Below are 14,059 nucleotides of genomic sequence, written 5' to 3' on the forward strand. Positions count from 1 at the left end.
TCTAGTTCCATCTTTATTCATGAAACCCAATTATCACATAGGGTCATCAGATATTTTCATTGACCAAAAGGTGTTTATTGCTGTAAAGAGAATACAGGAAAGAGAGTCCTGTCTCTACTGATTGCTGAAAAGTTTCTTTTCAAAAAAATTGACGTCTAGCTATATTTTGGTTATGAAGTATTTCAAATAGATAAGTAAGGAGCATATTATTGCGAAGACCAGTGTATTTACAATTCACGTATGTTAAATCTTAAAATTATGACGTATTTGTGTCTGTTTTAAGAAATAAAGTTTCTCAGATAGTTGAAATTGCCTGGGTGTATCCCTCCGTTCCTTCCCAGAGATTACTGTGAATTGGATTACTTTTCTCATTCATGTTTTATTTATTTTTTCTCCCTCATTCATGTTTTAATGTTTTCATTACATATTTGTGTATTCATAAGCCATAAAAGTTTCATTTTGTAGGGTTATAAATTTTATATTGAAGATAGCATACTATAGTTTTTAATTCTTCAGCTTGCTTTTCTCTTTCAATAATGAGTTTTAGATTTATGTTGCTATACGTAGCTTTAGTTCATCTCTACTATATAGTATTCCATATGGAGAAAAATGCGTGTTTTTTTTTTTATCTCTGGTTGGGTATTTGTGTTGTTTTGAATTTTTGTTATTATAAATTGTGCTGCAGTAAGCATTCTTATAACGTGTTGTAAAAATGGAATCGCTGGGTTTTGGTTCTTTGCATTTTTAAAAATTTTTACTGGGTATTGCCACACTGATTTCTATAGTGATTTAAACCGTTTGCACTCTCACCAGCATTGTATGAGAGGTCTCATTTTTATGTAACCCTCCAGTTCTTGGTTTTTAAATTTTGGCCAAAATGATGGCTCTGATAGTTGTTTTTAATTTGTATTTCACTAGTTGCTAGTGAGGTTGAGCATCGTTTCACATGCTTGTAGGACATTATGGTTTTTGATTTGTCTGTGTCCTTTGCCTGATGTTCTGTTGGGTTGTTTGTCTTTCGTGTTGATTTTACAATTTCTTTGTTCTTTAAAATCAGTAAAATACTCATATTCATTGTAGAAAATACAGAAAAGTATAAAGAAGAAAATCTCACTTATAAACTTACCACGTAGAGATAATTACTTAACATTTAGTATGTTTTATAGTCTATTTTCTCCTTATATCTTTAGTTGTCAAAAAATACCAATACAGCCATAATCCAACGGCATATTAAAAGGATTATATACCATGACCAAGTAGGATTTAGCCCCAGAATGCAAGCGTGTGCAGCATAAGAAAATAAAAAAACCCACTTGATCATCTCAATTGATGCAGAAAAAGCATTTGACAAAATTCAACACTCTTTCATGATAAAACCCTTGGTGAGCTAAGAATAGAAGGGAGCTTCATCAGTATAATTAAGGGCATTTATGCAAAACCCACAGCTAACATATACAGTCAGTGTTACTTAATGATGGGGATACGTTCTGAGAAACGTGTAGTTAGGTGATTTTGTCATCATGCGAACATTGTGGAGTGCGCTTACACAAACCCAGGCAGTAGAGCCTGCTGCACGCCAAGGCTGAACCTGTGCTGAATACTGTAGGCAACTGTAACACAATGTATTTGTGTATCTAAACATAGAGAAGGTACAGTCAAAAGACATAAACCCGTAGGTCATTTGTTATCATTGCGTATTACATACTGTACATCATTGTATGTGGCAGACTTTTATATGCTGGGCGGTAGGTTTGTGTACACCAGCGTCACCACACACACGTGAGGAATGCCTTGCACTGACATTGCAACGGCTGGGGTGTCACTAGGCAATAGGAATGTTTCAGCTGCATTATACTCTTACGGAACCGCTGTATGTGTGATGCGTGGTTGACTGAAACGTGCATAACTGTACATATTGGCGAAAGGCTGAATGCTTTTCCCCTAAGATTGGGAACAAGACAAGGATGCCCACTTTCGTTACTGATGTCCAACATTCTGTTGGGAGTTCTGGGCCCAGCAGTTAGGCGACAAAAAAAAAAAAGGCATCTAAACTGAAAGGGAAGAAGTAAAACTATCTCGGTTTGCACATGACATGCTCCTACATGTAGAAAATCCGAAAGACTCCACAAGAAAACTGTTAGCACGAATAAAGTTCACAGTTGTAGAGTGCAGGACCAACACAAAAATCAATTGTATTCCTATACACTAGCAGTGGACAATTTGCAAAGGAAGTTAAGACAATTTCATTTATGGTGGCATCAAAAACAGTAAAATACCTAGGAATAAATTTAACCAAGGAGATGTAAGACTTTTACACTAAAAACTACTAAACATTGTTGAAGAAATTAAAGAAGGCCTAAATAGATGGAAAAGCACCAGTGTTCATTAAGCCTTGGGAAGATTTAATATTGTTAATTGATCGATTGGCAGCACAGTTCCCATCAAAAATCCCAGTGACTTTTTGGGTAAAAATTGACAAGCTGATTCTAAAATTTATATGGAATCGCAAGGGACCCCCAAATAGTCAAAACAATTTTGTAAAGAAGAACAAAGTGGGAGGACTCATACTTGCTGATTTGAGAACTTTTAATAAAGCTACAGTAATCAAAACTGTGGCATAAGGATAGACATATAGATTAGTGGACTAGAACTGAAAGTACAGATAGAAAACCAAATTGATACATACTGCTAACTTGCTTATAAGAAGCTTTGCATAAGACTATCTCTCTTGTTTCACTGCTGCCATAACTATAGCATTTTACCACTCCTTTTGCCATGCTCAGTATTTGTATTTTTTTGAGTTTATTTTTTGAATAAGTAATAAACCACATGGTTTAAAAATCAAAATTTGCTGTATAGTATATAATAGAAAAATCTCTCTCCCATTCCATTCCCCCAGCTGCCTTTCATCCTTTCCCAAAGGCAGCCAGTGTTAGTAGTGTCCTGTTTATTTTTCCAAGTAGATATTAAATATATCTCTCCCTTTTTTATACAAGTGATGGTGTACACTTGTATAAGCATTCTGTACTTCCAACTTTGAGGGTTTTTATTGAAAATATTTTCTGTAAATTTGGAAAAAATGTTATTCCATTATTTTAGGCTACGTTTCTTTCTCCAGTGCAGTGCAGTGCAGTGTTTTTCAAATGTTTGTGTTTATATTTCTTTCAGTTTTTTGTTTTGTCTTTGCCAATTTATCTTTTGGACACTAATCTTTTTCTTACTGATTTATACTATTTATATGAGTTGAACCTAACCTGTTTTCTAAACTTCTAAATTGCATTTAATTTCATTTACAATTTTTTAAAAAATACAGAAGCTAATTTTTATATAGCTCATTGTACCAGTCAGTTTTAATCTTTTGTGATTATTCTTCCAAAATTTTTAGCTGCTTATGCATATATTTAATGATGTATTTTTATTTTTTCTGAAATGATTTCTTAGAGACTAAATGGGTCAGAAAAGCTTTTTAATGAGGAGGGAGGAGGACTTGCTACTAGTTATCAAAACCTGATAGGTTTAATCAACAGAATGGGTAATTGAATCATTTAGAAACATCCCATAACATTTATAAGAAATTACTATTTAGTAAGTGGCTGTACAAATCATTTGGAAAATCAAAGATTATTCAATAGATGCTGCTAGCGACTGTAGTTAACAATTTGAAAAATAAAGTTAGGTATGCAATGCACCTACACACTAAAACTGGTTCTAGAATGACTAAAAGCAAATCCTCATTTTGTTTTTATAATGGAAAAGTTTATCTTAAGATATTAAGTCTGGATGCTACAATTACAGGGGCTTAACGTAAGTGTTGGGAATTTTTCAGGCAGTAGCAGAAGATCATCAGGGTCCATTTTCAGAAGCATTTAAAACGCATCATTTAGGATTTCCTGACACCTACTTGGTAGCCTTTTGTTATTTATAAAATATAATAGATTAGGACAGTGCTTAAAGGTGGTAAAAGATTTCTTAACATTTTGATGTTTGTCCTTTGGACGGTCAGGCACCCCTTCACGAATTTAGATCTTTGTAGACTAGAGTTTTACATACGTTTTCGCCTATTATGCCTATGGGGAGGGGAATACTTCTAATAACCTAAGGTAGCTTCTTGCTGCCTGTCTTAAGTTTCCTGAAGTTACCTGAAATAGATATTTTATCTTTAAAATGGAAGTTAATTTTGTTCTCTCCCTCTCTCCCCTTATATATGTGTATAGATATATATATGCATGCAGGCATGTACAAATAAAATATAACTAGGGAAAAAAGTTTTCTTAGAACAACATTGATGCTCAGAGAAGATCTAGTTGCTCTTTTGGTTTGGCCTTCCCTTGAATATATTAATATATCTCAGTTTGAGAAGCATGACTCTGTACACCTATAATTTAGGTATCTACTACCAGATTGGTGTATTTTATTTATTTGCCAACGAAGACAATTCATGTATGCATTTTTGAATAGATAATACATGTATATCCATAAAAAATGCAAAAGTGCATATAGTGGAAAGCAAGTCAACGAGTCCCCAAACTCTTTAATTGCTTCTTTTTCTTCCCCAGGAGTAACCAGTTTCCGTTTTCTTGTGTTCCCTTCCAAGGGTATTTAATACATCTGCCATACTTTATGTATAACTCCTGACTCCTCAAAAACTTTAATAGCCTACAGTGGACCGGAAGCCTTACCAATAACACAAACAGTTGATTAACACCTGTGTATATGTATTTATGTACTGAATTCTTACAATGAAGTAAGCTAGAGAAAAGAAAATCATAAGAGAAAATACATTTACAGTATTTATTGAAAAATATCCACATATAAGTGAACTTGTGTAATTCAGACCATGTTGTTCAAGGGTCAAGTGGGGATGGGTTCCTTTAAACACATATACACATAAATGGGAGCATGCTCTGTGCACTGTTTGCACTTCACTGTTTTCACCTGAGCATCTTTGGGAGATAATGGCAAATACTTGGCTTTTAGTTTGTGTCAGGCACTGTTCTGAGCACTTGTTTAATGTGTTCAGTACCTGCAAAATCCCAGGAAGTGGATACAAATATTACTCCTATTCACGTTATGTAGATGAGGAAAAGGAGGACAGAGGAGTTGAGTAGAGGAGCCAGAATTCAGTCTCAGGCAGCCTGGCTTCTCCTTGCTTCTAACTACAATTATGCTTTATATCTTCGTATGTTAGGTTGACTATATGAAATTGCAGTTTTTGTGCAATTTCATATGGTTCAACCTAATAAATAGAGTTGCCTTATTTCTTAAAACAACAGCGTAGAATTCCATGTGTAGGTGACCATGATTTTTCAGTTAGTTCCTATTGGTTGATAATAAGCAGGTTCCCATCTTTGCTTTTACAAAAATACAGCAAGGCTGTTATAGATCTTTCTGCTTATGTTATTTTTCACAAATGTAAGAAGAGGAATTGTTGTGTCAAAGGTTACAGACGTTGAAATGTACTTTGAAAAATTGCCTTCCGGTGATTATAGCAGCTTGCACTGTCTGCTGCACCGTGTGAGGACGTACGTAAGCATATGAGAGTTTCCTCGCACCCTGCAGTTGGGTGCGTTTGAGTTGTATTCATGTGACAGTTTGGTAGTGAGGTGTTCAGCTGCATGGGATCTTGGCATACAGAATGCACTTAGCTCTGACCTCTGATTTTTTAGTATTAGAATATATTAATTTAGATGTTGAGACTTCATAGTCTTGCTTAATTGTGACCCCAGAGGCCGTTATTCAATTACTCTACTGGTTACTCTGTGCTGAAAGCTTAAGTTAATGCATTGTTTCAACCAGTTTGTTTTAAAAATTAAGTTTTATTAAAATATAGTTTGAAGTAAGCGTTTTCGAGTTGGGTGTTCCTCTAATTTTTAGTTATCGATTACATCTTAAGTCTTCAGTTTTGAAGTTACATGATTATATGATTATATATCTATCAAACTCAAAGAAAAAAACTTATTTACATTGATAAGTTTTTAAAATTTACCTGAACAAATTGTATTGAGTACAATTCTGAAAAAAAAACACAACTAATGAGATAGGTAATGAGAAGGTGACCCATATATTAAAACAAGAAATTTAGTAATGAAAATAGAAGTTTTCAACCAGTTATATGTTGGTTTCTTCAAAAGAGGTATAGACATTACATTTCAATTTGATTTAGAATCAAAACAGCAAATCAGGACTTCATAGTGGAAAACAATTTAGACTTAAAATATTAGTTGAAAAAATTTTTTTCAATCCAATTCTTAAGTCTCACTTCTTGCTCTTTTCCCAGGAGGGTCCCTTGGCTAAAGCCATGCCCAGGTTGCATTTTCCTCAGTGTACCACACCTGTGCACTTTTGCACAAATGTCTGTTAGGTTCTAAGTATATAGGAAGTATATAGGTAAGAATATATTCCAACATTTTCTGAGTTTAAAACTCTCGTTAAATTCTCCTTCCAGCCGATGTCCTGTGCAGTCAAAAATCTGCTTATAACTACTGCATTTTATAGATCATTTCCCCAAATTTTAATAATTGCTTCTTGCTTTATCTTTTCCTAAGACCCATATATTTCATTTATCTAGATGTGTCAGCTAAACAAGTTTTTGATTCCCAGGCCGCCCGTCTTCCTGTTTTCCTTTTCATGTTTGAAGGATGCCCACCCACTACTCTCCCGTTGTACTTGACTGTGTTCCAGCTTGGCTGTGGGTGCATGTGTGGGGTTTTGTTTATTTTTTCAAACATTCCTTCCCCCTCTCCATTGAGATGGTTGATCTTATGTAGATTCTTATTTGGCCCTTCCCCATTCACTTCTTTTTTTTTTTTTTTTCTTTTTTAAAGATTTTATTGGGGAAGGGGAACAGGACTTTATTGGGGAACAGTGTGTACTTCTAGGCCTTTTTTCCAAGTCAAGCTGTTGTCCTTTCAATCTTAGTTGTGGAGGGTGCCGTTCAGCTTCAAGTTGTCCGTTCAATCTTAGTTGTGGAGGCGCAGCTCAGCTCCAGGTCCAGTTGCCATTTCTAGTTGCAGGGAGCACAGCCCACCATCCCTTGCGGGACTCGAGGAATTGAAGTGGCAACCTTGTGGTTGAGAGCCCACTGGCCCATGTGGGAATCGAACTGGCAGCCTTCGGAGTTAGGAGCACGGAGCTCTAACTGCCTGAGCGACCGGGCCGGCCCCCCCATTCACTTCTGGTTCCTGTAATTCTATTAAATACTACTTGGAGTTGCTAATTCACATTGGTGAACAGAATGAGGCAAAAAGGATCATTTTCCTGTTTATCATGCTACTCTTGATTCAGACCTGTTTGTGATTCCCTCGCATTTCTAACTCTCACTAGTTAAAAGACCGTTTTAAATCAGATCTCTTTTCCCAAAATTTCTCTGTGTTGATGCATATTTTCTCTGTCTGCTTCAGGATACATAACAGCATCTAGAGTTTGGTTAATATTTACCTCCTCATAGAACCTAGCATAGTGTAAGGCATTGGTTGCTAGTGTTTGTTGATCTGAAATGTTTATTTGAAATTTTCAGCTAAAACCCGGTTTGGCTCATCTTAGTATGTCATGTAGTTATGGTTTCCCATTGTTAATAGCAATTAGATGCCATTTTATAGATGCAATGGGAGATGGGGAGAAGCAATATGCAGTTTTATCTGTTTTATCCAGGTTTTCTTTGTTTTTTTTTGCAGAGAAACTTTTCCATGTCTGTAAACAGTGCCGCTGTCCTGCGATTGACAGGACGAGGAGGAGGAGGCACAGTGGTGGGGGCTCCTAGAGGACGAAGTTCTTCGAGAGGACGAGGTGAGCTTCATGTGAGAACGGTAATAGCTTTGTGTGAGAACAGAGGAGGAGGAGGCGGACAATAGGAAAATCACTTTAAACATACTAATATTTGGTGTAAGGAAAACTGCTCTTTCACATTAACTGCATACTAAGTGTCCTGAATATTTGTTTTCTACAATTCTCGGTGTATCTGCTTTACAACCCCTGGTTTGGAGCAGAGGAGGGCAACTCTAGCTTAGAGATTTGAGTGTGAAGGATTCTGGATGGTCCCAGTTAACTTTGGCAAACCCTCATTATCCATATTCCTCGTGCACAGGAAGCCTTGCACTTTGAGAGCCAGAGCTCTCTAATGGCCTTGGCTGCTGAAGCAGTACCAGGGTCCCAGCAGGCCTCTGTGACAGGTTTGTAGAGAAGGCCGTGTGCCAAGAGTGTCCCCAGCCAGAGAGAGGCTTTAGTAAAAACTGTCTCATCGATACTATGGCTATTTTAGGGGGTAGAACAAAAAATAATTATGCAGCAGTCATTTCTTAAACCTGTGGTTTTGTAAATTTGTGCCTTAGAAGAATAATTCTTATTTTGATATTACTCATTTCTTTGATACCCAGTCTCTATTTTGGGATCGTTGATTTTCTGCTGCATAAGGGCATTCTTGATGTTTGTAATATAAATATTTACTTGAGCATTTACCTCTAAGTTGGCTAAATCATAGCAATAGTCTAAACATACCTTGTAATTTTCTTTAAGAAATGGAAGAATTGGCTATCTGCAAAGACAGAGGCCATTGTGTCCACATATCGCACCACCCAGATTGGCGTGATCACGAGTGTGGAGTATCTAAATTCTTCTTAAAGTTGTGACTTATGAATAGAGTAATTTATACCCAGTCTTTATAGAGACTATTAAATTGTGCATTCCTGTGAAGAGGTTTCTTTCAGTAGTCCATTCAGAATGTGGAACTGCAGGTGCTGTGAATAATGAAAAGGCTAACTAAAATGCTCCACGTGTAGGCCAGGTATTATTACCAAGTTATACGTGGTTTTCCTTCTGGATTTATTTGTCAGTCTCTAGAACGGTGGTTTTTAAACCTGGGAGTTGTTAGAATCATCTATAAAACTTGTAAGAAACACCCCTGTGAGAGAATACTCAGCGGTGAGATTTAGGCTCGTGTGTACTTCAAAAGCTCTACAGATCATTCTGATTTCTACATGCAGGTAGATTCCATTGGCCAGAATTCATTTGAGATCTGTGCATCTTGGTGGTGCGATGGTATTTTGGGGATGGTTGGACTGCTGCTGGGTGTTTCCTGTGTTTCTCGGTGGTGTGTTGGCAGCCAGGAGAGGTTGCGTGCACTCAGCGTTGCCTTCAGTGCTTTTCAGGGCAAGTCATAGAGCTTATTAATCAAGAAGTGTGGTCCACAGGCCAGCTGTTTATGTGCCTCAAGTGCCCACCAACTTTGCGCGCCGCAAATACCAACCAGCCTCTAAACAGGCTAAAAAAAATTCCACATCGAGAAACAAATGACGGATTGATGAATTTCTCACTGCTTTCTGGTTTCTTTGAATGAGAGCTATCATTCAAAGCTAGCTTTGGAATAGGATAGAACTCTGACACTGAGGATTTAAACAAGGTGTGTACAAAAGATAGATACTGTGACGAAAGCAGTGACATTGATGGCAAAGAATGGCTTGAAACTAGTCAAATGAATTAACTGACTTGTGACAAATACTTCTAACACCATTGTCCCAACTGTGATTCTTTTTAATGGCCTCATAAGACCATTAATCTGTGTGTGTGTGTGTGTGTGTGTGTGTGTGTGTGTTTTAATTTTTAAATTACCTTTACTCATTACTTAATTTGAACTTGTTGGTTAAATAATGATTATTGTGGCTTTTTTTGCCTGGGCAGAGTTAACATTAGATGACAGTCCTGGCTTTTTCCAACTTGAGGAAACTCTAAAAAGCGACTGACTTCTAAATATCATGAACTAGTAAAATTTAAACAGTGAGTGGATGGAGAAACAACATAAAGTTATCACACTCGTATTTTATCTAGTTAAGGTGTTTAACAATAAAGCAGATTCACACAACTGTCCGCCACTGTCTTCCTTAACAGGAAGTATATTTTAATCCCTGAAAAGAATAGAGTGAAATCTCAGACAATAGGATAGTCCTTTAAACTGAGCTTTATGAAAGATTGACCATGTTATATTTACTTGTTCCTCCTTACTTGGGAACTACACTTATAAATGGGCCTTGTACTTTGGAGAGTGTTCCTACATTCTACAAGCTGGAAAGCTCTAGAATCTGATTGTTTTTATGTGCCCACTTACAAAGCTTTAATCCCTCAAGAAGGACTGGTGCAACCAGGAGGCTATTTCTCATGTTCATATGTTTCCAGCATAAAACACTTTTCCAAGGTGATAGCGACTTAATGGTTTTCCCTAGGAAATTGTTCCCTACAAGGACAGGGTACTTTTTTTCTAAAAATTATCATTGTAGGGATCACCCGTGTTATATAACAGTTTGTATTACAGTGTTTTAGGATCTTAAATAAAATGTATACACTACCTAAGGAGACAGGTACTGAAACTGGGAGTTGACTTTAAGTTGACTTGAAGTTGACACAACTGGAAGGTAAGTTTAAGATTATTACAGTTCAACCCTAGTCCTCACTTACATTTTACAGATGAAGAAATGGATACTTGGACTCTTAAGAAGGTACCCATTGTTCCTAAGATTACCCACATACAATTCTGTCCATTATTTTTATATTTCCTAATAAGATGTGAAAGTACAACTGTATTCTGAGTCAATTCTTGAGAAATTACAACCAAGATGTAGAAATACTGCATGAATATTTGAAATAATTATTTAATTCAATTGTGTTTAGCTTTGGAATGCATTCATGCTGTTTTTCAAGATTCAACCTTTTTCTTTGGGTGGTTTTACACTGTTGGAGAAGTTGAGCTAGGGATGGCTAAGGTTTCGTCCAGGTGTAAATGCATCCCCAGACTCCTCCAATTTTCAAACCTGTGTGTTTGAAATGTGGGCACATCAGTTGGGAAATCCTCACATTGTACAGAAAGTAGAAAGCCGGAAGTTCATACTATCTCCAGACCCGGCAGTTGGATATATGTCCTTCCTGACCCCAACTCTGCAGCCGTGTCGTTTACATACATGAATCATTTTTATATGTGCTGTTCTTGGCATGCGTTTGTCATTCAACAGAATCACATAGATTTATTTTAATGGCACCTTTTATATCTTCATAGTGTTCAGCTGAATTGTTTTATAAGAATTTATATAGCCAATCCTTTATTGATTAGATTGTTTCTGTTTTTTTAAATTACAATGAACATCTTCATGTGTATCTATTTGCCTATTTGTAAGAGTATGTCTAGTAGGACAGATTCTAGTTAGAGTATTTGAGTCAAATTTTGATAGATCTACCCAGACTGCTTTCAGTAAGGGCCAATTTACACTTGAACCACTAGCACCTCTGAATCCCTCTACACTCTTACCAGCTCTGAATTTAGTCGCGATACTTCTCTTCAACGTTTGAACAAAGGGAAAAGAGTGTCTTTGGTTGCTGTGGAATATCCTTTGAGGAGTTAATTCACAGAATGATGAGTTGACCCTATTAAATTATCCTTTCTCTGGAGTTAGATAAATTATTTTAACATTTGTGGTTGGCTTTTGTAATTCATCTGTGCTCTCCTCAAACTCCCCAGATCTTCCATTTTTGTTGAAAATAATCCAATAAAAGGTTAAATTTGTAGTAATGGTTTAGTGGTCATCTTAGAATTTCACTATTGAACTTTTTATTATAGAGTTTAATATTGACACTGTTTCTTGTTCAGGACTGGGACTCTTACACCAGTTTCTACTTGTTTCTTTCAACCTCCTGTGGTATAGCTACTTCAGTGCCGTCCTTGGTCTCACAGGTGAAGATCCATTGGGCCTCGCTAAATCTTTAAATGTAGATATCCTGCTTTGTATAGAGACAGACTTCAAAGATTACTCTTTGGTGTTGAACGTGTGCCAGATGTTGACATCTGACCATCATTTTTTTTCTGTTTTCTTATTTTCAGGCAGAGGCAGAGGTGAATGTGGTTTTTACCAAAGAAGCTTTGATGAAGTAGAGGGTGTGTTTGGTCGAGGAGGTGGCAGGGAAATGCATAGGTCGCAGAGCTGGGAGGAAAGGTAACTAAGGATCCACATCTTAGTATAAAGGTTTCCTGGTGTAAAAAACTTCTTTTCTGCTTTCTGCAGAGGAGAAGCCACTTTGTAGAGTTACAAGTTTTCATTTCAAAAAATGCTATTATTAAATATCAAGTAGTTTGTTAGAAATTTTTAAGTGATTCTTTAAATAAGCATTTTAGGTAAATAGTTTAATATGTTAGTACTGGCATGGATATTTAACAGTTATTTAACATTGACATTTTATTGTTTGTTGCTGTTAATCAAAGCACCTCCTCTATATTGTCTGTGACTTTATAGGCAGTCCATCAAGATGACGTATAAGGACAGTGGCACAAAGATGCATATGCAGAGAATTCCACTGTGGTGATATTTATGATATGAAGTAATTCGAAACAAGCCAAACAGCTCAAAATCAGCATGGTTTCTTATAAAATAGTGTATTCGCACAGTAGACTACTACAGAACCATTCACGTTAGGGTGATTTTGAAAATACTCATATTTAATGATGTGCGAAAGTACATTCTAAAAGCAGTATATAACACTATTACAGCATGTATTTATAATAAGCACATATGTAATCTAAAAAATATCTAATAAAAAATAACATTTCTGGATCAGTAAAGCTAGTTTTTGGCAGGTAAGATGGTGGATATTTTTGTTTTCTTGTTTGTGCTTTTCTGTATTTTCCAAATGTTAGGTAATAACCATGTATTTGTTTTATAATTTGAAAAAGAAATTCTATTTATGAAAGACAGGAAAGGGAGTGTCATGGATGGGAAATCTATTACTCTCAAGGCTTGTTTGAAACTTACTTTATCTTTTCTAGGGGTGACAGACGTTTTGAAAAACCAGGACGAAAAGATGTAGGTAAGGCTTTCCTACTGTTTTGAAGTACTTTTATCTGGACTTCCTTGGTATTAGTTCTTAACAAGGCTCCCACATGAGGATACATTTACTGAAAATTGACTCAGTTACCTGCACCTCTCCAGCAGATGGGGTTGTAGCATTGCCTGCACTGAAAAGTCCATGGTTATTTGAGGGCTCTACTACCGCGTGAGACCAGGGATCAGGAATACAGCCGTCAGGATTTACTTGATGTAACTTTTAGTCTGTGTGTTCTCTGCAAGGCATACATTCTCTATTAAGGCTGTCTTGTGAACTGAAATCTCAAGTTAGAAGCCAATCTATTAATTAACTCCTTTTCCAGTGTAAATAGCATCTCACAAGTGAGAAGAAATAGGGGAAGTGCTAGAATCTTGGCTTTTGTATTAGAGAGCAAAGGCTAAAACTGAAGTTGTTTTTATTTAGTCACTTACTCATCTGGTCTTTTTGGTGTATAATCTTTTTTTCTTGTTTTGAAATGAGAGCAGTTAAAATAAATTATATATATAGTTAAATAGCCACTGAATTAAGACAAACACAGTAAGAGAACAGAATTCCAATGTTTATGGTTGAATTAATCGTCGTCTGTATTAAAGATCTATAATGTTAAGATGGGCTTTCTGACTGATTAAAGGTACTACCTTACAAACTGCCTGTAAGTAGTACTAGTATCTGAGAGAAAAAATTCCATGCATAGTAACATTGGAGTTTTGAAAATCACCATACAAGCTCAAAATTCCTAGAAGTACTAGGAAAGTTCTCCAGAGCATGATCATATCTGACAGTGGTAAACATTTCCCGAAAACAGGTGTTAAATATGTAAATATCATTTACAGACTGATGTGCAGATTGCTTTTTAAAAACTAAGTAGTTATAGCATCACTTTCGTACCACTGTTTCCATATCAAATTCATTTTAGTATATCAGTTATTTCTCATTGATTAACATGGCATTGGGAATATAAATGAAAAGCCATTAAATGAGTGTAGCATGAAGAAATTTGGAACAGACTGGCCAGATAACTTATTGCTAGTTGAATGGCTGTACTCCTGCTGTAGACTATTACATAAGTATCGTCTTGGGGGATTTGTCAGGACCTCTGCTTTCATCCTTGTCTGATTCTATACTTTTGCCAGTGAATATGGAGAGGTAATGAGGAGTTTAAAGAAGACAGGGTTTGGAATCGGAAGATCACCGCTAATCTAAG

General features: G+C 36.2%; 1 protein-coding gene across 4 annotated transcripts in view; it reads left to right on the top strand.

The window, feature by feature from the left end:
- GIGYF2 (GRB10 interacting GYF protein 2) overlaps window positions 1-14,059 on the top strand; it is a 119,027-nt gene that overhangs the window by 34,997 nt on the left and 69,971 nt on the right. For 3 of the 4 annotated variants that reach the window (XM_019739766.2, XM_019739767.2, XM_074315101.1), the window contains exons 6-8: window positions 7,674-7,785; window positions 11,858-11,969; window positions 12,797-12,837. In XM_019739766.2, the coding sequence (XP_019595325.2) occupies window positions 7,674-7,785; window positions 11,858-11,969; window positions 12,797-12,837 (265 nt within the window). The remainder of the gene's footprint in view (window positions 1-7,673; window positions 7,786-11,857; window positions 11,970-12,796; window positions 12,838-14,059) is intronic. The other variant, XM_019739768.2, reaches the window with a different exon arrangement.

Source organism: Rhinolophus sinicus, linkage group LG01 (assembly GCF_036562045.2).
Source record: "Rhinolophus sinicus isolate RSC01 linkage group LG01, ASM3656204v1, whole genome shotgun sequence".
Taxonomy (NCBI): Eukaryota; Metazoa; Chordata; class Mammalia; order Chiroptera; family Rhinolophidae; genus Rhinolophus; species Rhinolophus sinicus.